The sequence below is a fragment of the Tachysurus vachellii genome, chromosome 26 (genome assembly GCF_030014155.1).
Source record: "Tachysurus vachellii isolate PV-2020 chromosome 26, HZAU_Pvac_v1, whole genome shotgun sequence".
NCBI classification, from domain to species: Eukaryota; Metazoa; Chordata; class Actinopteri; order Siluriformes; family Bagridae; genus Tachysurus; species Tachysurus vachellii.
In genome coordinates, this window is record NC_083485.1 from 15514668 (window position 1) to 15538244 (window position 23577).

The 23577-nt window shown below is 39.8% G+C and overlaps 1 protein-coding gene across 1 annotated transcript in view; it reads right to left on the reverse strand.

Annotated features, from left to right (window-relative positions):
* brinp1 (bone morphogenetic protein/retinoic acid inducible neural-specific 1) overlaps nucleotides 1–23577 on the reverse strand; it is a 119272-nt gene that overhangs the window by 38639 nt on the left and 57056 nt on the right. Inside the window, exons 3-5 of the mRNA XM_060863605.1 lie at nucleotides 22082–22272; nucleotides 15989–16158; nucleotides 3313–3418 (exon numbers count right to left, since the gene is read on the reverse strand). Coding sequence (XP_060719588.1) covers nucleotides 3313–3418; nucleotides 15989–16158; nucleotides 22082–22272 — 467 coding nt within the window. The remainder of the gene's footprint in view (nucleotides 1–3312; nucleotides 3419–15988; nucleotides 16159–22081; nucleotides 22273–23577) is intronic.

Sequence of the window (23577 nt, forward strand, 5' to 3'; positions counted from 1 at the left end):
GTACTGTATTTCTTATGTTCTATAAATCTGCTTTGAGACAATGTCCATTGTTATAAAGCACTATAGAAATAAAATTGAGTTAGTTCCTGTTGTCACTTATGGTATAGCAGCTATAAATGGTTAGGTTTATTTCTCTCTCTCTCTCTCTCTCTCTCTCTCTCTCTCCTTCCTCTTCACTTTTTTTACCCCCTTTTCCTTCCTCCTTCTTTTTTTCCTTTATGCTTTTGTAACTCTCTCAATCTTCCTATCCTTTACCTCTATGTCTCTCTTCCTGTCCATTTATACCTCTTTCTCTCTCTCCTTCATCTACATTAATCTCTCTGTCTATAGTCAATCTGTTCCCTTGACCGTCTCTCTCTCTCTCTCTCTCTCTCTCTCTCTCTCTCTCTCTCTCTCTCTCTCTCTTCCTCCTCTGTCTCTATCTTTCACTATCTCTCTATATCCCACTCTCTCTATTTCCTTCATCTCTCTCCCTTTGTCTCTTTTGCTATCTCTCTCTCTCTCTCTCTATATATATATATATATATATATATATATATATATTTTCATCTCTCTCTCTCTCTCTCTCTCTCTCTCTCTCTCTCTCTCTTCCTCCCCGTCTCTATCTTTCACTATCTCTCTCTATCCCCCACTCTCTCTATATTTTCATCTCTCTCTCTCTCTCTCTCTCTCTCTCTCTCTCTCTCTCTCTCTCTCTCTCTCCTTCCTCTTCATTTTTTTACCCCCTTTTCCTTCCTCCATCTTTTTTCCTTTATGCTTTTGTAACGCTCTCAACCTTGCTATCCTTTACCTCTACAGTATGTCTCTCTTCCTGTTTCTTCTCTTCTCTTCCATTTATACCTCTCTCTCTCTCTCTCTCTCTCTCTCTCTCTCTCTCTCTCTCTCTCTCTCTCTTTCTCTCTCTCTAACCACAAAGAACCACAACTATCATTTGTTTCATTTTCATTTCTCATTTCTTGAATTCTGTTCCTCAGTAAATCTATAGATCGTGATAGAAGTGATATGATGTATGTACCGATGAATATAAACAATAAACTGTGTGTTAAGAATGAAATAGAGCCTCTTTGTTACCATCAAATGACACTTCTGTGTTTCTGTGTGGGATTTTAACAGGTAGCTGCTACGCCGAATGCTACATTTCTTTACGTCGCTAGCCGAGGATCACGCTCTGCATGGCCGTGTTTTATCGCTAGACGGCGATTTCATACCGACGGCGACGTCGATCCACCGGATGTGGGAACTATAATCTTAATACGTGAGACTGTGAGCTGAGGAAAGCTGAAAGTGTGTTTGACAGACAACGTCATTATCCAAATCCGTACAGACACAGCAATCTCTTCAGGATGAATTCATGTGTCTCACGCGAAGCTGAATGGCAAATGAAGGAAAACATTTCTCTCTCCCAGTCAAAGCTCCAGCGCAGAAACCTGCACAGACGAAGCTGGAAGCGATACGAGCCGAGACTAAAATTACGACTGCGACTGTCTTTCATCTCGTTTGTTTTGGGTTGTTTTTCTTTTTTCTCTGACAGACAGAAAGCACATGTACAAGTGGATGATAAATGGAACAAGAAGACAATTACAGCACCCTCGCCTGATAAGACGCTTGTTCCCTACGTGCTCAGTCTCTGGTTTTATTTGATTTTACTTTTATTTGTCAAACACGCATGTTGTGTGAGCAGACAGAAATCGCATCGGTTGTTAATTGTGTAATAAATCTTCTTTTTAAAAAAAAAAAAAAATACTACATTATAAATATAAAGAGAAAAAAACAGGCAGCTCTTCTTCTATCCTCAGGGGTGTGGTCTCTTTAGCATAGCACCGCCCCTCACGTCACCGCCCACAGGGTAATGATGTGAACGATATGTTGTGGCCTTCGCAGTCAACACCGGGAGACTCGGCTTCGACTGCTTTTTTTTTTTTTTAAACAGATTTCAGAGGATTTTTTTAAAAGGAATAAAATGTTCAGTGTCACTTAAATCGAGGAGGAAAGACAGATTCAAAAGAGATTGATTCTTTCTAACAAGTTTTAGCATTGAGTCGCATTTATCTAAAATAAATGTGTACCTAATAACTAACAGCTTCTCTGCAGGTTTTTTCAGTTTTGTATTTATTTATTTATTTATTTATTTATTTATTTATTTATTTTCATTTGCATATTTAACAAATGTGGGCGGAGAGAGTGTTCAGTGCGCATGTGTGACATTAGCAGAAAGCGGTTTTAACATTGACATGGAGGATAAAAACAAAGAAAGAAAGAGAAGAAAGACTTACGATAAGGTAAGAAGTAGGACGTGTTAATATAGGATCAGCTTTCCAGCGCTGGAGAGAACTGAAGGAGCAGGAAGTTGGTCACATATTCACAGATTGGAGTTTCCACCTCTTTTCTATCGTAGTAATGTAGAGACGCAGCTACAACCGTGTTTTGTGTAGTAACAGCGTTTAGCTCAGGAGTTATTGACTCGGGAAACTCCAATCTGTGAATATGTGACCAACTTTACTTAAGACGCCGAGGCGCTTTTTTCCTTCTCGATAGGTGAGTAACGTTGGTTTTGTTTTGTTACACAGAACTAATATATGTCTTTGTCCTTTACATGATTATGCTTGTGTGTCATTTTTGCTTGTTTGTTTATCTGCAATCGTATTGTTCTTCCCTTCAGCTATGATAAAGACACGTTTCTTTCCATTAGTTCCCTGGGTTACGTATGTATGTGTGGGTGGAGCTATCAATACAGGGGTGGGACCCATTTGGGTTAGGGGCGCGTTTGTTTTGGTGATTCCAAATCAAGTCAACATTGGCTTTCAAACAACGAAGACCCCACCTTTAAGTACTGTAATGCGTTAAACCATTGTAGAGTATAAACTTAGCTACAGCTGTGTAGCACTTGTACACTCGGTAGTGAAGCGCTAGCTGAGTGGTTACAATGTTTGACTACTGATCAGGAGATTGTGAAGAAGTTCAAATCCCACAGCACCACCTTGAGCAATACCTTCATCTGCTCAGCTGTATAAATATAAGCTCTGGATAATGGCATCTGCCAAATACCATGAGTGCAAAAACTTTCATTTTCAAAGTCAATAAGGTTAAGCGTTTTTTTTAATTTTTTATTGTTATTGTTCTTATTTATTTTTCAGCCTGTTAAAACTACTAGTCCACAGAGCAACTATAAATAAAAACTAATAACCCCAACGTGAAATCAGCTCCTCCGAGGCTCCTGAGTGACTGATATTTCCAGCTCTGCTACACCAGATATGGAGTTTTTAATTCCAGTACATGAGCAGGTACAGATGAGGATGTGGATTTAGACTTTACCTTGCAGGTGTAGTTTGCTCTCTGGACTCTGCAGCAGCACCGAGCTCACCGAGTCCAGGTTATCGTAGGTGCTGCAACCGAGAGGCCCGGTCCTCGTCTCCGTTACCTGCAACCGAGCAAAACCTGTGAGACAGACTCTTAAAAAAAAAGCATGAAAGGGAAACAGACATGAGTCATGACACTTACACGAGCATGCGAATGTGACCGTAGGAGGCGTACAGACGTGTCTACGCTTTAAAACCTGGCCGTCTGGCCCACGTCTGCGCTTTATGGAGACGGTGTGAAGCTTTACCTCGCGGCTCTGGAGAGCTTTTGGAACACTTTACCGTTCAGGAGGTACCACCACAACACCGGCTACACAACCTCCTTCTCCTTTTAAGGACCGTTTTAGGATTTTTTTATTTCTGCTTATAAAAAAAAAAAAAAAAAAAAAAAAAAAAAAAAAAAAAAAAAGAGAAAAAGAAGGTGAAGCACTAATGGCTTTTTTCTTCAAACAGCCCACTAGTTCTTGAAGAAAGTTTGAAGCATTCCGCCAACCAAACTTTTACTCAGAAGCCTAATTAGACAATTCAAACCTCCCTTTAGCATTTGAGCATAAGGTAAGGATCCTGACACCGTGTCTTTTTTACCGCCTCCTTAATTAACGGCTGACCGTCGGCCGGTCTAGACTGATCCGTCTCGTCTCGGAGGACGACTGTTAAAGTCGTTGGGAAAGACCGAGCCAAAAAAGCTTGACATTTATCAAAGTTTAATGCTTTTTCTTTCTGTATTTCCCTAGAGCTAATCCCTGTCAGAGAAGTGTAGAAGCACCTCCGTTTTAAATTAAGAGCACCAAATAGAGACAAAATCCTCTATTAGAGCTAAAGTTCTTATCGTACAGGAAGAAAGTGTTTATTATGCTAACACCAAGGAAACGTACAGTACTGTATACTGTATAGCATAATCTTTGTTCATCAACTACAGAGTTACTATAAACTCTATTTGTTTATTTATTTATTTATTTAAAATGTGCTTGTTTATCTCAACATATGACTGAACATATCTTTATATTATATGCAAATTTATTCAATATTTTTAGTATGTGATTACAACAAAATAATAATCACTTTCCCTTTAATAATCACTCTCCCTTTAATAATCACTCCCCCTTTAATAATCACTCACCCTTTAATAATCACTCACCCTTTAATAATCACTCCCCCTTTAATAATCACTCACCCTTTAATAATCACTCACCCTTTAATAATCACTCACCCTTTAATAATCGCTCCCCCTTTAATAATCACTCACCCTTTAATAATCACTCTCCCTTTAATAATCACTCCCCCTTTAATAATCACTCACCCTTTAATAATCACTCACCCTTTAATAATCACTCACCCTTTAATAATCACTCACCCTTTAATAATCACTCTCCCTTTAATAATCACTCACCCTTTAATAATCACTCACCCTTTAATAATCACTTTCCCTTTAATAATCACTCTCCCTTTAATAATCACTCTCCCTTTAATTAATGTGTTCACTGATTAAGGTTCATTTTAGTGAAGCAGTTTATCAGTTGATTCTGCAATACTGCAACCCAAAAACATACAGCGTGTTTGATTCACTTCCTGCAGGTGAGTCGATTCAGAGTCAAATGGCTTTATCAGTAGAGATCACTGGAACACGGACTGGCAAAAATTTGGGTCAAGTACATTTTTTAAACTCATAGTAAATCCATTTACATCCACATTTTGTCGTTTATCTCGTGAATGTTACCACTATAAGTGTGAGAAGTGAAAACGTGAACGCATCCAGTCAGTAATTTATTTCTTTATTGATTCATTTGGACTAAATTCCTCAGATACATCATTTAAGCTGTGAGTCTTAAGCCCTGCTGCACATGAACACAAGAAAACAGGAGGAAACAACATTTTTTGGGGGGATCTGACAAATTAATTTATTATTAAATGATAATTAACGCTGATAATGCAGCATTATTACACAAGACGTAACACAGATGCTTTAATTTACTAATAAGCCAAATGTAGAAAAGCTGATTTTTTTAATTTGCGCTCATTATTTAAAGTAATTATCTGCTGACAAAGAGCACCGAAAGCTTTCAGCGTCTATTGTACCTATTATTTGTTTCTGTTATACTCTCGTTCATATGGCAGTCTTTTGTAAAGCTCTCTGCGGTTGTGTGAGATGTTTTATACGTCTAATAAAGACAGAGAGAAAGCGTTAGAAGGCAGAGGGACGTACAGTACAGGACTCTCTGTACTCATCGCAGGTCCTGACGTCATCGACCAGATCGAAGCAACAGTCGCTTTGGTTCGATGCTTTTAGATTTTTTTTAATTGATGTAGATTTTGTCTCTTGCGGTAATGATAAAGTATTAGATCTCTTTTGTAGGTGGAGCTACAGAAAGGGGTGAGGAATGAAAATGGAAACAGGAAAAATCTGTTAATGTTAATGGTAATAAGATGAGTTTGCAACTGACTAGATTATAATTCATCTTACCTCCAATTTTTCTGTAATTATTTTTATTTTTTATTTTTTTTTGAAAATCTCAGCTAACAAGAAAAAATGGTAAATAGGTCATGTTGAGCACAAAACATTTCCAGGTGAAAATGGGCCATTTATTTATTTATTTTTGTATTTTTTTCATATATACATATATAAAAGCTTAATTATGGCTTTTAAAATAGAAAAAGCAGGAAAAATATTATGAATCACGATTCTGAAAGCGACTCAGAATGAAAACCTTTTCAGTCCATCTGCAAGACACAATGTGTTACGTGATGCAAAATGGGTTTAATCTTTTACGTCTGAAGCCTCCGGGGAAGCTGGACAAACAGGAACAAATGTTCGGTCTGATTATAGGACATAAAGGACGACGAGAAAAAAAGAAAGAAATCAATAGAGATTTAGATGATTAGGATTTCAAGCGAGAAATAAGCCTCAAAAAATAATTGAGATGAAAATGAACATAAAGAAGATTCGTAGATAAACACTGTTCCACTGTTTTGTTTGGGGGGTTTTGGATATTCTTTAATGTAAAATATATCATTATATTTTCTGGTATTTATCTACACACGGTTTATAAAATTCGCTCTGCGACGCGAACGACTCGGAGAATACGGTCGTGACAGACTGTCGAAATTAGTAAGGTGAAAAACATGTCCTCATTGCGCAATTAACACATCCATTACAGGACGCTGTATAAAAAAGTAAGAAGTCCTGTCCTGTCTGTCCTGCTCAGTGAAAGCCTGGTAATTGCAGTAAGTCTCGCGTACCCGATTCTTCCGAATGACACACTCGTGATGTCTTCTTCTCCTGTTAAGAACCGTCACATTCGTGGCCAGCGGCATCTTATCGAATAGACGGCCAAGAGAAAGGTTTAAAGCTTTCGGTGGCTGGGGAGAATAAATTGGAGTCGGAGAAATGGAAGACGTTGAAGTCGTGTTGTCATGGGACTGCCATGGTTCCTTATTACACCCCGTCACCTGGTGCCCTCCTAATGAAATTTCTATTTTAGGCACTCTAGAAAGTAAAGGCACATGAACCCTGGTGTCCCTCATTTGTGATTTGGTCTCTGGGGTTGCGTTTTGTTAAAAAAAAAAAAAAAAAAATTAATTAAAACGAGTTTGATCCATGGTACAGTCCTCGTTTAAATTCATTCCTATTATTTTTTATTTATTTATTTTTGTTGTTGTTGTTGTTGTTGTTGTTGTTGTTGTTTTCCTTTCACAGCTTTTAATGTTTATGTTTATGATCAACATCTTCCCAATGCACCAAAGTAACACTGCGTACCATATTCGCTTTCAGGTTAGCATAAATTAGCATTCTCTCGGCGTCTGTCTTCAATGCCGTTCAATTCCTTTGTGTAATTATGAAAATGGCAGGGTTGTTTATGGGCCAAAAGGTGCATCGTATTATTTCAGTCTTCTGAACTAAATCTGGTCACTAAAAACAGAAAGTCTGGGAAAGCAGATATTGATATTTTAAGTAGATATTTCATGCAAACAAGTCGCTTTTTTACGCCATTAGCACTGTCACACGTTGTGGCTCTATAGCTAACACCTTTACTCTGTCTAGGATCTTGGATCTATCCCAGGAACACTGGGAGTGAGGTGAGACTTCACCTTGGATAGAACTCTAGCCAATCATAAGAAAATACACACACATTCACACATTCAGTTCCAGGAATGTTCACCTCTTAACATGACTCTGTATTACAGTACTGTTTGTGTGCCATGTTCTGACTTTCTAATTCACTGTCTTTTGTGTGATTATTCTCTTTTGTACTTCTCCTTTGTCTGGTTTATAGTTTATATACAATATCTACTATAGGGCATGGTGCCTTGTTCAGTGGATGTGAATGGATGTGTGTGTGTATGTGTGTGCAATTATGCCCTGTGATGGATCGAGACCCCATCCGTGGTGCCTCCTGCCTTATGTCCTCAAGCACTCTGGGATAGACTCTGACCATTTGTAGGATATAAAGTACAGAAAATAGTTGGATGGATATATACAGTATCATTTCTTGTTAATATAGATTTATCAATAAAATTATTCATGCACTTGTACCCCAGTTTCTTGTACTTCCTTGTTCCTTCCTTGTTATTACTCTAATTCATACCTAAAGTCACCAGTCCACCTTGAGACAAACAGGGAACCCACAATGATATGGATAGAACATTCAAAAACCCCCCCAAAAAAACAGATCTGGTGACCCTGAAGGCATGAGGTGCCAATGCTAGTCACTTCTCCACTGTGCTACCATTTGAAATAACCTCCTTCCTTACCATTTTAGTGTACACGATTTCTGTTTTTTTAAAGGAGCATCACTATTCTTGTGCCTAAGCAGAAATAAAGGTAGTAATAGCACAGTGGTTAAGACCCATGCCTACTGTTTGGAAGGTTGTGTGTTTAAATCCCAGGACCAAAAAGCTACCACTGCTGGTCCCTTGTTCAGGGTTCGGAACCCAGGGTTCGTAAGTCTCTCTGGCTCAGGTGGTCAGCTGCCACACGCTGACCATAAATGGAAGGGAATATTGTTCTGTATGTTGCCCTGGGGGCACGGTGGCTTAGTGGTTAGCACGTTCGCCTCACACCTCCAGGGTTGGGGGTTTGAGTCCCACCTCCGCCTTGTGTGTGTGGAGTTTGCATGTTCTCCCCGTGCCTCGGGGGTTTCCTCCGGGTACTCCGGTTTCCTCCCCCGGTCCAAAGACATGCATGGTAGGTTGATTGGCATCTCTGGAAAATTGTCCGTAGTGTGTGATTGCGTGAGTGAATGAGAGTGTGTGTGTGTGTGCCCTGTGATGGGTTGGCACTCCGTCCAGGGTGTATCCTGCCTTGATGCCCAATGACGCCTGAGATAGGCACAGGCTCCCCGTTGCCCTTGTATCACATGTCATATGACTTGGACTGCATGTAGATTCTTGTGTATTTTATGTCATAAAGCCTCGACAGTGCTTTGTATCCCAGCGTCCACAACGATACCATGTGGATACGATGATTTTACTTAAAGTGAAATCGACTTTCCATGATTATTCATGAACGTGGTTCGGATCAGAAGGAGACAAAAGAGAAATACTCTTTCACTCTGTGATAACGCGTATCAATTTTTTTTGCTGGAATTCAAATTTACTCAAGTTTCAAAGAAACCTGGGATGAAGTAGAACTTCAAACTTTTTCTCTGATCTCCGTAGGTTGCCTAGATAAGGGTGCTGTTCCATTCGAGGCAATTTATTATTTCTCTAGTCGTGTTTCTGTTAAAAGAGTTGTGTTAAAGGGTCAGTATTCTTAAAGAGCCCGAATTTTCTCTTTTTTTAAAGCAAGAATTGCTGTAGCAAATCCGCCTAATCCGAGTGTTCGTCCCGAGCAATCCTTCAGCCTGGAGCTAAATCAATAGGTGCTGCTTGAAAACAATTTGGTCTGAAGACAATTTTGTCCCAAGCATCTCTAAAGTGGAGAAAAAAAAAATCAGACAACACTCCAGAGTGTTCTTCATGCCATAGTTCATTTTTGAATGATGCTTTTCAAAAGGTTGATAGATCTTTTGTGGATTAGATTAAAAGGTCTGAGCTTTAAAATCTGTGAAACATTCTATCTGCTCCACTTGCCCATGGGGACCTCTTTGTCTTCTCTCTCTGTTTCTAGTTACATTTCATTGTGAAACAGTGGTGTGGATCATTATTGGATATCTCTGAATCGAGAGCTGTTGGAGCAAATCCTTCTGATCCAAGAGTTCCTCTTCAGCAATCCTTCACCCTGGAGACAAATCAATAATTTCTGCTTCAAAACTGTTTGCAGTTGAAACAAGTTCAGTGCAAGCATGTTCTATGGTCCATACATGTATCAATTAGTACAATGATGTCATCTGAAGGTCAGTGGATCTTTGGGGACTTGGTTCATCCTCAAAAAATGTTGATCTTATGGATCTTATGGAGCTTGGTGCTAAAGACCTGAGCTTTAGTATAAGTAATACAAATGAATCATTATAGACATTTGAAACATGACTCATTCTTCTCTGTTGTGATCGTTTGCTGTATGTATCATATACCGACCTCGCCAATCGAAAGAAGCTTCAAAAAATCTTCCTAAAATAAAAATTCCTCTTCAACAGCCCTTGAAACTTTTGGCCAGATAGTATATATTGTTAGATTTTATGGGAACAGTGCTGTGTTGCATTATTAGCTGTCTCCAAATCAAGAGCTGTAGCAGCAAATCAACCTAATCCGAGAGTTCCACTTCAGCGATCCTTCAATAATGAAGAGATTTGCTTCAAACAGATCTTCAGGCCACCACAAAGCATAAACAATGGGAATAACTCAAACCATAATGGCCACTTCATGGTAAAGTGCATCTTCAAATAGTTCTGTCTGAAAGTTGTTGGGATTCATGGGCTGACAAGGAAATGCTGAACTTTGGATCGCCAAACCAAGAAGCCTCAATAATGAGGTATTCGACATGACCTTCAGGACCTCTCTATATTCTCTCTCTATCTATTTCTAGTGTTATAGTATTACTGGATGACACCAAATCAAGAGCAGTAGAAGCAAATCCTTCTAATCCGAGTGTTCCACTTCAGCAATCCTTCAATAATAAATACATTTGCTTCAGACCGGATCCACAATCATCCCCAAAGACAACTCCAGGACAAACAAAGCCCGGAACACAAACAGCAATAGCTACTTGATGGCACAATTCATCTTCCAATGGTTGTATTTGTAGGTTGTTGGGCTTCCGAGGCTTAGAGGGAAATACCTGAACTTTTAGATTTCCAAACCAAGAAGCTCAAATGAGGTATTCCTACTGTTCAGCATGACCTCCGGGGCCACTCTGTCTTCTCTCTCTATATATATGTCTGATGTTATTTGATAAAAAAAACTGTGGTGTGTTGCGTTATTGGATGCCTTCACATCAAGAGCTGTAGGAGTAAATCCCCCTAATCCGAGTGTTCCACTTCAGAGATCCTTCAATAAAAATAAATTTGCTTCGAGACAAACCACCAAGCATCACCAAAACCAGCACAAGGAATACACACTGTCCAGAACTCAAACTGTCATGGCCACTTCTTGGTGCAACTGACCACTGAATTTATCGGAATCTGCCGGACTTCAGAGATTTACCGGGTAAACCATGAGCTTTAGAATCTCCAAAACAAGAATCCAGTGAAGTATTCCTACAGCTCCTCCCAACCTCCAGGACCTCATCATCATTTCTCTCAACCGTTTCTAGTGTTATTTGATACATACAGTGCTGTCTATTATTATTGAATGCATTAAAATCACGAGCTGTAGAAACAAATCCATCTAATCCAAGCGTTACAATTCAGTACTCCTTTAATAGTAAAGAAATTGGCTTCAAAACGGATCCCTAAGCATCCCCAAAGCTGTCCCAAAGAGTAGGCGATGCGCAGTGTTGTAATGTAACGGAGTACAAATACTTCTTAACTGTACTTAAGTAGAAATTTCACGTATAAGTACTTTACTTGGGGGCACGGTTGCTTAGTGGTTAGCACGTTCGCCTCACACCTCCAGGGTCGGGGTTCGATTCCCGCCTCCGCCTTGTATATGTGGAGTTTGCATGTTCTCCTCGTGCATTGGGGGTTTCCTCCAGGTACTTCGGTTTCCTCCCCCGGTCCAAAGACATGCATGGTAGGTTGATTGGCATCTCTGGAAAATTGTCCGTAGTGTGTGATTATGAGAGTGTGTGTGTGCCCTGCGATGGGTTGGCACTCCGTCCAGGGTGTATCCTGCCTTGATGCCTGATGACGCCTGAGATAGGCACAGGCTCCCCGTGACTCAAGGTAGTTCGGAGAAAATGACTTTTGATACTTAAGTACAGTAAATATCAGATACTTTAAGACTTTTACTTGAGTAATATTCTAAAAGGTAACTTTCACTTCTACCAAAGTCTTTTTCTAGTACGATACTTGTACTTTTACTCAAGTATTGCTTTCTACTACTTTATACAACACTGGCGATGAGCAGAACTCAAACCACAACAGCCACTTAATAATACAGTTCATTTTTGATTGTTCTATCTGAAGGTTCTTTGGATTTAGAAGCTCACCTGAACTTTGGATCGCTAAACCAAGAAGTCCAATCCACTGAATTATTCCCGCTGCTCAACATGACCTTCGGAACATCTCTTTCTCTCTCTCTCTCTATCTTTAAATAATATATCATGGAAACACAACGTCTACACGGCTACAGGCCTCCAAAACAAGAAATCTGAGAGTTTAGTCCTTCAATAATTAAGAAATTCTGCTTCAACAGAGTTTGTGACCAAAACCAAGTCTACAAAGTAAACAGTGTGAAAAAACACATGATGTTAGTGTCATCATGGTGCAGTTCATCCCCAGGTGTCAGGTTTGATAGATCCTCTGAGGTTAAGAGTGAAATATCCGAACATGTGGATGTCAGGATGATGAGTATACATTAAATGAGGCAAAAAAAAAAAAAAAGAAGTCACAGTTTTCTACAGTGGTATATAGGATTATCTGACCCTGTCAGTCAAGAATAGTTGTGTCAGATCTTCTGATCCGAGTGAGAAGATGGATCAATAATTTCTGCTTCAAGACTGTTTGTTCTGGAGAAAATCTTGACCTAAGCGTCCTGTGAGCAATTTCAGAAAGGAAAGAAGTCCCAAAGAGAGACGGCGTCGCTGTTCCTCTTTAAAGTCGATGGATCTCGGAGGAAATGAGTCGAGCTTTAGGACGAAGGAAAGCTTTACCACTTGTTACGTCTTTATTTTGACTGACAGAGCAAAGATACTGTATATGGTGGGAGAAAAGAAGGGAGGAAAAGAAACACAGCTGTAGATGAGAAAATCCTCAGAGGCCATCGCACTCCCACTGTCTTGTTGTTGGTTTGTCTGTGACACAATTTATAATGCAAACTGAAGTGTCTGGGGCACGTCAACGCTCAGCCGGCGGAGATTAGGGACCGGAGAGGAGTGAGAAATGACTCGGAGTGAGAGATGTAGAGATGGTCAGACACTTCCAAAAGAACTCGACAGCATTCAGAGCATTACTGGAACTCTTACACACAGAGTAGAAAATAACAAAAAGGTCAGCTGATGATTATACGTTGGTCTCCATGAGGTAACATCGATTGTGTTGCACCTGACTGGTCCTGGAAGGAGTCTACAGTGTCAGAGCTTTGTACCAGACAGAGCTAAAGATGTAGCATTAAGTTTAAGGAGGTAATGATGTGAGGATTCGTCGTAACACGACGCTTTTAATTGTCTGATTAACTTAAAAATTAGAAATAAAAAAAACATGTAATGTAAATAGACAGCGGTGAAGAATTGCTCAAGTTGCTTTCAATACAAACTTAGTCTCTTTGGAAGACTGATGTGTGTGTGTGTGTCTGTGTGTGTGTGTGTAGATTTAGCACTCACAATGACTGCAGTGGAAGTGTTAGATCTACACACACTGGTGCACTAGAGAGAAATAGTGTAACAACAGCTAAAGAAGAAGAATAAATCATAAAGCACTGTGTGATGTGATGAGTCCTGTGATGTCTACCCCTGAGATTATGTGTGTGTGTGTGTGTGTGTGTGTGTGTGTGTGTGTGTGTGTGTGTGTGTGTAAGAGGGGAAGAATGAGTGCAGGGTTGGACTGCTGGCAATATTAAATCAATACTGGAAAGGCAGTCGTGTGTGTGTGTGTGTGTGTGTGTGTGTGTGTGTGTGTGTGTGAGTCCCAGTACACACTCAGCTACTTCCTGCAAGCAAAGACTGTTGACTGTCTGCTTCGTGACTAGCAAACACATGTCTCTCTCTCTCTCTCTCTCTCTCTCGCTCGCTCGCTCTCCTTCCTCTTCACTTTTTTTACCCCCTTTTCCTTCCTCCTTCTTTTTTCCTTTATGCTTTTGTAACTCTCTCAACCTTCCTATCCTTTACCACTATGTCTCACTTCCTGTTCATTTACACCTCTCTTTCTCTCTCTCCTTCTTGTACATTAATCTATCTGTCTATAGTCAATCTGTTCCCTTGACTGCCTCTCTTTCTCTCTCTCTCTATCGCTCTCTCTCGCTCTCATTTCTCGTGTTTTATTACCCTACTCTATCTGATTCTGTTCTCTTAATTTACCCCTTTATTCTTTCCTTTTTCTCTTCTTTCACCCTGCTCTCTCACTCTTACATAACTCTCTCACATTTATTATTCTCTATCCGCTTCTCATCTTTTCTCTCTCTCTCTCTCTCTCTCTCTCTCTCTCTCTCTCTCTCTCTCTCTCTCTCTCTCTCTCTCTCCCTCTTTCTCTCCCCCTTCTCTTCTTTTACCCCACTCACTCTAATTATTTTCCTGTACCCCTCCCTCTGTCCCTCTCCCTGTATCTCTCTCTCCATCTCTCTGTCGGTTGTGTGTACAGAATAACGATCACACACGCCGACCTTGAGCTGTGTGTGCTAACGCGTTCTCAGTCCTTTCTTCGTCGCTTTAACATTAACGTTGCTTTTCCACGTGAGTTTCAGGACACACCTCACGACACGTGAGGACGCGGCACTGTCCAAGGTGCTAGAAATTCAACACAATGCATTTTCTGACTGAACAATAATTTCTGTCATGATGTTTCAACGACTTTTCGTCGTTCCGTAGTCTCAATAGCAACAAGAAAAAGCCAAGCAGCGGAATAGCAGTCAGCGCTGCACAATAAAATACCTCAATTACTCCTTTTTAGCAGGCGGTTTTACTATAAATTAGATTAAAAAGAAAAGATAAAACATTTAAGTAGTAAATTATAATGAATTAATTCTACTTCGTGCATGATAAGTGTTTTTAAATGCTATGATATAGAATTCAGGGGGGAACAGTGGCTTAGTGGTTAGCACGTTCGCCTCACACCTCCAGGGTTGGGGGTTCGATTCCCACCTCCACCTTGTGTGTGTGGAGTTTGCATGTTCCTCCGGGTACTCCGGTTTCCTCCCCCGGTCCAAAGACATGCTTGGTAGGTTGATTGGCATCTCTGTAAAATTGTCCGTAGTGTGTGATTGCGTGAGTGATTGAGAGTGTGTGTGTGTGTGTGCCCTGCGATGGGTTGGCACTCCGTCCAGGGTGTATCCTGCCTTGATGCCCGATGACGCCTGAGACAGGCACAGGCTCCCCGTGACCCGAAGTAGTTCGGATAAGCGGTAGAAGATGAGTGAGTGAATGAATGATATATAATTCGCAACACCTGAAAGACCAGGTGAAAGAGGCATGGACAGAATAACTGGAATAAATATACAGAGATTATAATTTAGACCTGATCCGTATTCTCTTCATCACTCTGGTGTTCAATATGATCAATATGGTGGATTTCACAGCAGTATTGTCATTAAAATAAAATAAAAACTCACCTTGATCGCATTTTTAATAGCCGAGAACCTCCTGAACATCAGGTCAGTAATATAACTAGAATTCCGTTAAAAAACAGACACTGATGCTTGATGGTTATTAAAGAAATCAGGCCAAGAACAAAGGTTTATGCGGGCGAAAGAAATAATTTCAGTCCTGTTCTATTTTTAGTTTAAAAAAAAAAAAAAAAAGAGAAAGAAAGAAAAGAAATGGGTCATTTTGACCTGAGCGGCACGTGAGGTTTGGATGGAGCTTTGGTTTGTTGGCTTCTGCCTCTGCTTCCTGTTCTTCTGAATCAGCAGCTATTGTCGATTTCACTTTGTTCTGTCATGCTTCACTTCCTGCTCCTGTCTCCATCACTATTAAATACTAAAAACTGCACAGACAGGCAGATAAAGAGACGACAGGGAGAAGGACAGACTGTCTCGTTTATTTCCAGCGTTTTATGTTTTATAATTTATCAAAAAAAAAGTGATTTTTCTTCTCTTGAAATATTGATCATTCACAACCTTTATACAACCTTTATACAACCTTTATACAACCATTTATTCTATTGGAATTTGATCTTACATTTTATTTCCACCCTCAATTTTTTGGTGCATTTCATGTGCACATGCTGGCAAAAGTATAGCTTCAAGAAACACAAACTTAAATGGGAAGTTACTTTAGAGATTTAAATATGAATTCTATTAATATCTGAAGATTTTTTATGAGAACTTGGGAGTAAATTCATGAATGTTTATAACCAGAGCTGCAGAAGTTAGCTCGTTGTTGACGTGAGCACGAACCTGACCTGTGTTCTGATTGGTTTATAGAAGATACTTATTGAAGTATTTACCTTGATGGCATTGCTGGAGATCTGGATCTCGTGGAGTTTGCGCATGGTGCCGTCGCGGTCGATGAAGTAAGACGAGGCGAGCTGGTGCAGCGCTTCCACCCCCTGCGTTGCGTTCACCATCTTCCTGTCCAGCTTGTTCTTTGCCATGTACATGGTGAGAGCCTCCTCACCTAAACAACAGAAAAAATATTCTAATTTATATCAATGTATACAACACTGATAGAGTTCGCAAAGAGCTACACCATAATGTATAAAATCAGACTGCAGATGTGAACTCCATGTGATCTTTTGCATCTATACAACATTTATCAGACTGTATATTTATAATCACACCCTCCAGTGTCACCCATATGAGGATGAGGTTCCCCCTTTGAGTCTGGTTCCTCTCAAGGTTCCTTCCTTTACCATCCAGGGGAGTTTTTCCTCCCCACAGTCACCTGAGTCACCTCAGACTTGTTCATTAGGGATAAATACAAACACATTGTGAACTAAATCTATCTAATATTAATCTTGAATTTTGTATTCTATTAATCTTTATATTATTTTTTATAATAACCGTTTGTTCTATGTTTATGTTCTGTAAAGCTGCTTTGAGACAATGTTAATTGTAAAAAGCGCCATACAAATAAACGTGAATTGAATTGAATTGAATTGAATTGAATTGAATTGAATTGAATTGAATAGTGCTGGCTAGCTTCAATAAGTTGCCTCACAGTGTTAGCATGTGACCTGAATCGTTTAGCTTTACACTTAGCTAACGGGAAACATACTAGCATTTTCCAAATATATTGAAAATTATAAAAAAAAAATGTATTAAATCATTAAATAATCATAAATACAGTAATTAGTTTAACCATTTAAAGTTTTTTTTGTATTTGTTGTTTATCTTTTTTTTAATAGTTTAACTAAATTTATTATATTTATATAATTAGATAATTTTCATATTTTATTTTGGGATTTTATTTATTTATTTATTTATTTATTTATTTATTTATTTATGTATTTATGTATTTATTTATTATGGTCCAGTTACCATGTTAAACGAACATTTATTGTGTATTGAACATAACCCAGCAGCTAAGTAGAAGCTCATGATCAGTTATTTCCTGGCGTAACTGAAAGCCGTAAGTTCTTGTGAGCAGTACGAGGTGAAGAGTGAGTGAGGTTCCTCCTCACGTGACGATGCGGCAGGATTAAGGGACGTCTGTCACGTCTCAGCGTGTCTTTGCGTTCAGCCCTGACAAACAGTGCATCACGTTCATGCTGCGGTTTGTCACCTGCCACGCCGAAGATGGTCCTCATGTCAAATCAAGTCACCCCTCCATCTTTGACTCTTTCCCCCCGGAGTGACAGGAAAAAAAAGGTTGCGAGGGCCAGAAGGAGTGGAAGAAAGGAAGCAGGATTGATTTGGTGACTTCGGCTGACCTTTTTCTAAACGACCGCGACGATGTGTCAGAAGACCAATGGTCACAAATTCAGTTTCACCACAAACACTGCTGTGTTGATCAAGTAAATATTCTCAGTCTACCTCTCCCTCTCTCTCTCTCTCTCTCTCTCTCTCTCTCTCTCTCTCTCTCTCTCTCTCTCCCTCTCTCTCTCTCTCTCTCTCTCTTTCTCCTTCAGCAAATCTGAAAAGCACTCAAAATCATGTTGCATGCACTCAGCAGCCCTACACGCTGATTGGCCATTTAGCTTGCGGCACTCTGTACTGATTGGTCACTTAACTCTTGTAGCACAATCAGATTCTTTCTAACGCACACACACACAAAACACACACACTTGACCCTTGTGTAGAGCAGACACACTTAACAACTTCCTATTAACCTGCATGTGTAATATGGTTCTTGTGGTAAGCCTTGTGATGGTGGCCATGTTCTCCAGGTCAAACAAGAGGCTCACATTAATAACTCACGTGCTCATAAAGTTTGAATGTTTGCTCGTAGTTTAAATAGGGATCGAGATTTGATCTAACTGTTAAATGCATCTCTGGGATTTCTAGGGACTGATTTGGATTTAGTGGCAAAATATTGATTGAAAAACGAAGAATGATGATGTTGGTCATGAAAACAAGCAGACAAGATCATGGACGCCAAGTGGATCAAGTGGATCTGTGACTGTCACTGCTACAGACCAAACAGTAATAAAGGACACTGGGAGTACCTCAGGGTGGAGGAGTAGGACCGCTACTGTTCAACTTCTGATGAGAGAGAGAGAGAGCGAGAGAGAGAGAGAGAAAGAAAGGAAGAAAGAAAGAACTCTAGGTGAAGTTAATAAGGTAGACGTCTGTAGTATTAGGAGAGTAATGGAGATAAATATCTACACAGTTGTACTTTCCTTCTTCAGTAATTGCTGAATGGTCCCCCGTGTTTGTCTTGTTGTGTTGTTGGCACTTCTATTATTTCTTCACACTTTGTAGCCAGACATCTAAAACAAACGATAATTGTATTGCAATGAGCCAGGGAAGTCATCTTCATCTCGATCCTCGGCCATTTTAACCAAATCGGCGCTGCAGTCGGAATGAAATGGAAGCCAGACACGGTTATGGCCCACAGTCTGATAGTACACGTCGTCTCAATCTCAGCCTTACACCTGTTCAGGATTTATCACAGTCCTGTGGGCTGGAAAGCAGATACAGCTTATATTGATTTCCTATTCTGTTTTATGGCCAAATTCTGGTGCTGCTGGTGTTGTGTGTGTGTGTGTGTGTGTGTGTGTGTGTGTGTGTGTGTGAGGATGAAAGAAGGGATGTAGAAGGGCTTGAGAAAAAGTCTGTGATGGCGGATTAATATCATCGAGGTGATGCTTGGTGTTAAACCTGAAGGCAGGGAAAGCAGCCAGAGACGCAAAGCCACAATTACAGCTCATTAAAAAACCATTAGCCGGTCATTGGAGGTCAGTGTAGAGTATTAGCATCAAGTGCCATCTAGCCATACGCTAGCTCATCGCTCATAGCCCAGGCGCTAGCTCATTGCTAGGTCCTGGCCATGCGTTTAACACGTGTCATAACAAACACACGCAGAGCAACACGGCAAACAGGAAGGAGGATCCACACCGCACCACGCACCATCGGAGGATCGGTAACTGCGACGACGCTGGAGCTCAGGAAAGTGTTTAGTCACTTCGACAGATAATAAAACTTCATCAACACATAAATCAATGCCGTAAAACCTTCGTGTACACTTTATTTGTTAAATAACATGGAAAAGGTGAACATCACAGTTCCACCTCAAACAGTACTTTAGTGACTTTAAAGACAAACAAACAAAAAAAAAAGACTAATACATTTCACAATAAACTAAGAACAACATTTACACTTTTTTATGGTTTGCCATTTCCTCAAAGATCTTAAAAATATTGATGGCATTTATTTGATTAATTCTTATTGTATTGAAATTAAATGAATGCCCACGAGACATAGAAAAATAAATAAATAAATAAAACAAATCCATACCCTTTGTGTCACAGGCGCATTAAAGTGTTTTAGTATATATTTGTAATTTTTACATTAATTAAAATAATAATAATTTCCTAATGAATAATTTAATATTTTTTGTGGTTATTGCTCCATAGACACATTAAACAACTTTAGTGTGTATTTTAAAAAATATATTATCGTTTTAAAATTGTAATTTTTATATTAATTCAAATAGTTGTTTTTTTTTTTTTTTTTTTTTTTTTTTTTGCTTCAGGTAAATATTAAGGTTTTGTTGCTACAGTCACCTTTGACTCGACTCAGAGTTCTGCGGTCTATATGCAGTAGCTGTCTGGACTCTTATACAGGAGCTGGCTTTTATTTCACATGAGCAGGTATCCTGGATGCCACAATATGGGTTTTAAAGCATATTCACATGAGCATTAACGTCCATCCCCTTAATAATAGCCCAAGTGAAAGCATAGGTGTTGAGTGCTGATGAACAGAAGGGGAATATACAGTACAGGCTTTCAGACAACAGCTATCAGGCAAATAAGCCGTAAAAGAGCGCATCCTCTTTCCCTTTTCCGTCGTTCTCTAATGCTTTGTCTCTCTATACTTTTAGTATAATAGCTGCAGGCCACCACTCGGTATGGATCTCGTCGCTTTATCAGCCAGCACTACAATATTTAATGTGTTAGTGCTAGACTGAAATAGACGACTTCTGGGTGACGATCGTCTTGAGCTTAAACACACGCATAGAAGAAGAAGAAGAAGAAGAAGAAGAAGAAGAAGAAAGAGAAGAATCAGAGTGCTGTGGATTAAGTGTATGTGTTCTACAGATGTTAGAGAATAGATATACATTGTTCAGGATGACGTACAAATAGAACGAGGGATATTTTATTTTCATTTTATTTTCTTAAACCTCACCAGACAGCTTTACAGGACAGTTAGGTTAGACTAAAAGGTGTGCATACAAAAACGGGTTAGGAACAAAAAGTCACCAGAGACGAGGGTTTTACTTTCATGGAGGCACGAGCAAGCGGTCACATACTGTATAATTTAGGACAAAGATAAAAATGTTGAAATGTGAGGTTTAGGAGCTGCCTGGTGGTGGCGGTGAAGGTGAGGATGATTTAAATATTTAAATGAAGCTCTGAATTTGGTTTTTGTTTTGTTTTGGGAAAGAAAATCATTAGAAAATATTGCAGTCAGATCCAAATAATAATATTATTATTATTATTATTATTATTATTATTATTATTATTATTATTATTATTATTATTATTAGTATTATTGTTATTGTTATTTTTGTTGTTGTTGTTGTTATTATTATTATTGTTGTTGTTGTTGTTAATAATAATAATAATAACAACAACAACAACAACAACAACAACAATAATAATAATAATAATGCAGATGTAGATGTTTGGAGGATTAAACAGATTCAGACTCTGATGGTACAGAAAAGTGTCAGAGAGCAACAGACAGACAGACAGACAGACAGACAGGCAGACAGACAGGCAGACAGACAGACAGATGACCTACAAGCGCTCATAATTATCATACACCCCTATATTTATTTTCTAATTTTTTACCATTCTCATTACCATAAGCAGCAGCACATCTGGTTCAACCACTTAGCCGGTGCAATACATTTATTCATCCAAGGTGACTTACAAGAGAAATAAAGTCTAATCTGATCATCTAGCACCCTTAAAGGTTCTCAAAATTCTATTTTGAGCTCAACAGCTGAGGGAAAAAGTTTCTAGTAGCACCGTTATCCACCTGAAGAATCCTGGAGTAACCACTTTTTCCAGCGGTGTACAGATGAGCACTTGATGTTTCTGAGTTTTACTCATTTTCCAGATCCTCAGCCAGTGAGATTAGATAGCACTGAGCGACCAGAATAAAATAGATATATCACTTATCAGGATTCCTGTAGCCTTGATGATAACACCTATTTAACAGTAATAGGGTTCCTTAAGAGTTCTTTAAAAAGTTGAGGGCATTCAGGCCTCTAAAGTCTTCTTAATGTCATCTCCCTTGGGGAAATCTTTAAGGATTTGCATCAAACAAGAAGAAATCCTTTAGACAGATCCGTTAACCCTACATCTGACCCTGGTGACCCTGGTGCCATACACTGTAGTTTGATCATCAAACAGAACTTGGTAATATGACCGACTCATGAGACATCATCTAAACCTTTATACTGATGATGGAATGCTTCACGTGTTCAGCACATTTACTTACAAGTCCAAGAGATGGCTGAAGATCTCAGGAACGCTGAGTACAAGGCTGGATAAGGACTCCAGATCATCACACGAACATCTCTACACACACAACTAATCACTGAGCTCAGGACTGACCCGATGACCATGGAGCTTTCTCTGCTAGTCCTATAATCATCTCATGGCTTTTAGTTATAGTGAAACTTACAGAATAGGAAAAGTCACAGCACTTGTTTGGACTTCTGGCACATCTACTGTATACTTGTAAGAAAAGCTTAACATTTAAAATCCCTTTATATAACCATGTTTATTAAATATAAATGTATAAATTCTCATACAGAAGCCTCACATATAGAATCCCAAACGCTGAGTGTATAATAACCACCGCATATACCATATGTTTGTTTGGTTTAAGGCTCTGTGGAGCTGTGGTCCATGCAGGGCTCTTACCTCCAAGCGTAGCCGAGATGAGGATGTGAGTGCCATATTTCTTGATGATGGTGTCGATGAAGTGCTGTGTGGACGGACGCCGTCCCAGAAGCCTCATGCTCCTCTGGAACTCGGGCATGAGGGGCACAGGATTGCTGATCAAATCCCGCCGCTCGATGGCTGTGTTCCTCACCTTCCAACGTGCAAACTCCCTGCAAGAGAAAGATGTGAAAGATGCAACCGTTAGGAACTAACTGACATTCACTCACTCTCTCACTCACTCACTCATCTTCTACCACTTATCCGAACTACCTCGGGTCACGGGGAGCCTGTGCCTATCTCAGGCGTCATTGGGTATCAAGGCAGGATACACTCTGGATGGAGTGCCAACCCATCGCAGGGCACACACACACACACACACACACACTCTCATTCACTCACGCACTCACACACTACGGACAATTTTCCAGAGATGCCAATCAACCTACCATGCATGTCTTTGGACCGGGGGAGGAAACCGGAGTACCCGGAGGAAACCCCCGAGGCACGGGGAGAACATGCAAACTCCACACACACAAGGCGGAGGCGGGAATCGAACCCCCAACCCTGGAGGTGTGAGGCGAACGTGCTAACCACTAAGCCACCGTGCCATATTAATTTTTACATTTTATATGCATTGTACAAGAAAATATGACCATTACTGACTGTTACTGCTGAGAGAGAAAAATAACAGGACTAAATGATGACTGTGTTTTTGGCACTTATTTAATTTTGCCACATTTTATCAAATATTGACCTTTAACACTTGGCCATTACAACTGCATTTGATTATTTTGAAAGTGAAAGTGACGTGAAAGTGACGTGACATACGGCTAAGTACGGTGACCCATATGCAGAATTCGTTCTCTGCGTTTAACCCATCCAAAGTGCACACACACAGCAGTGAACACACACACACACACACACACACACCGTGAACACACACCCGGAGCAATGGGCAGCCATTTATGCTGCGGCACCCAGGGAGCAGTTGGGGGGGGTTCGGTGCTTTGCTCAAGGGCACCTCAGTCGTGGTATTGCTGGCCCGAGACTAGAACCCACAACCTTAGGGTTAGGAGTCAAACTCTCCAAATCTATTAAATCTATTGGTTTTAGTGGTTCTTTAGACAAATTCCAGATGTAACAATAATCAAACACAGACAAGGACCAGCAGAGCATAAAGATAATATGAAGCAGCCAATCACATTTAGCCTTGAGTACAAATAAAGACACCCACAATGCTTTCTTGTCAAAACACCAGCCGCCTGCTGGCTATCATTGTTTGTGATTGCTATCTTAATTAAGAAAATACAGATGAACATCACACTCGAGTTGATTTCCGCCAACGGGCAGACTCTCGGCTTTGCTAATATGCTGTATTGGCCAGATTACTTTTTCATTTGAGCTTCGCTATAGACAAAGAAACACACTTCCTGTAATGGAGCGCAAAATTGAAAAACCCTTGACAAAGACACGAA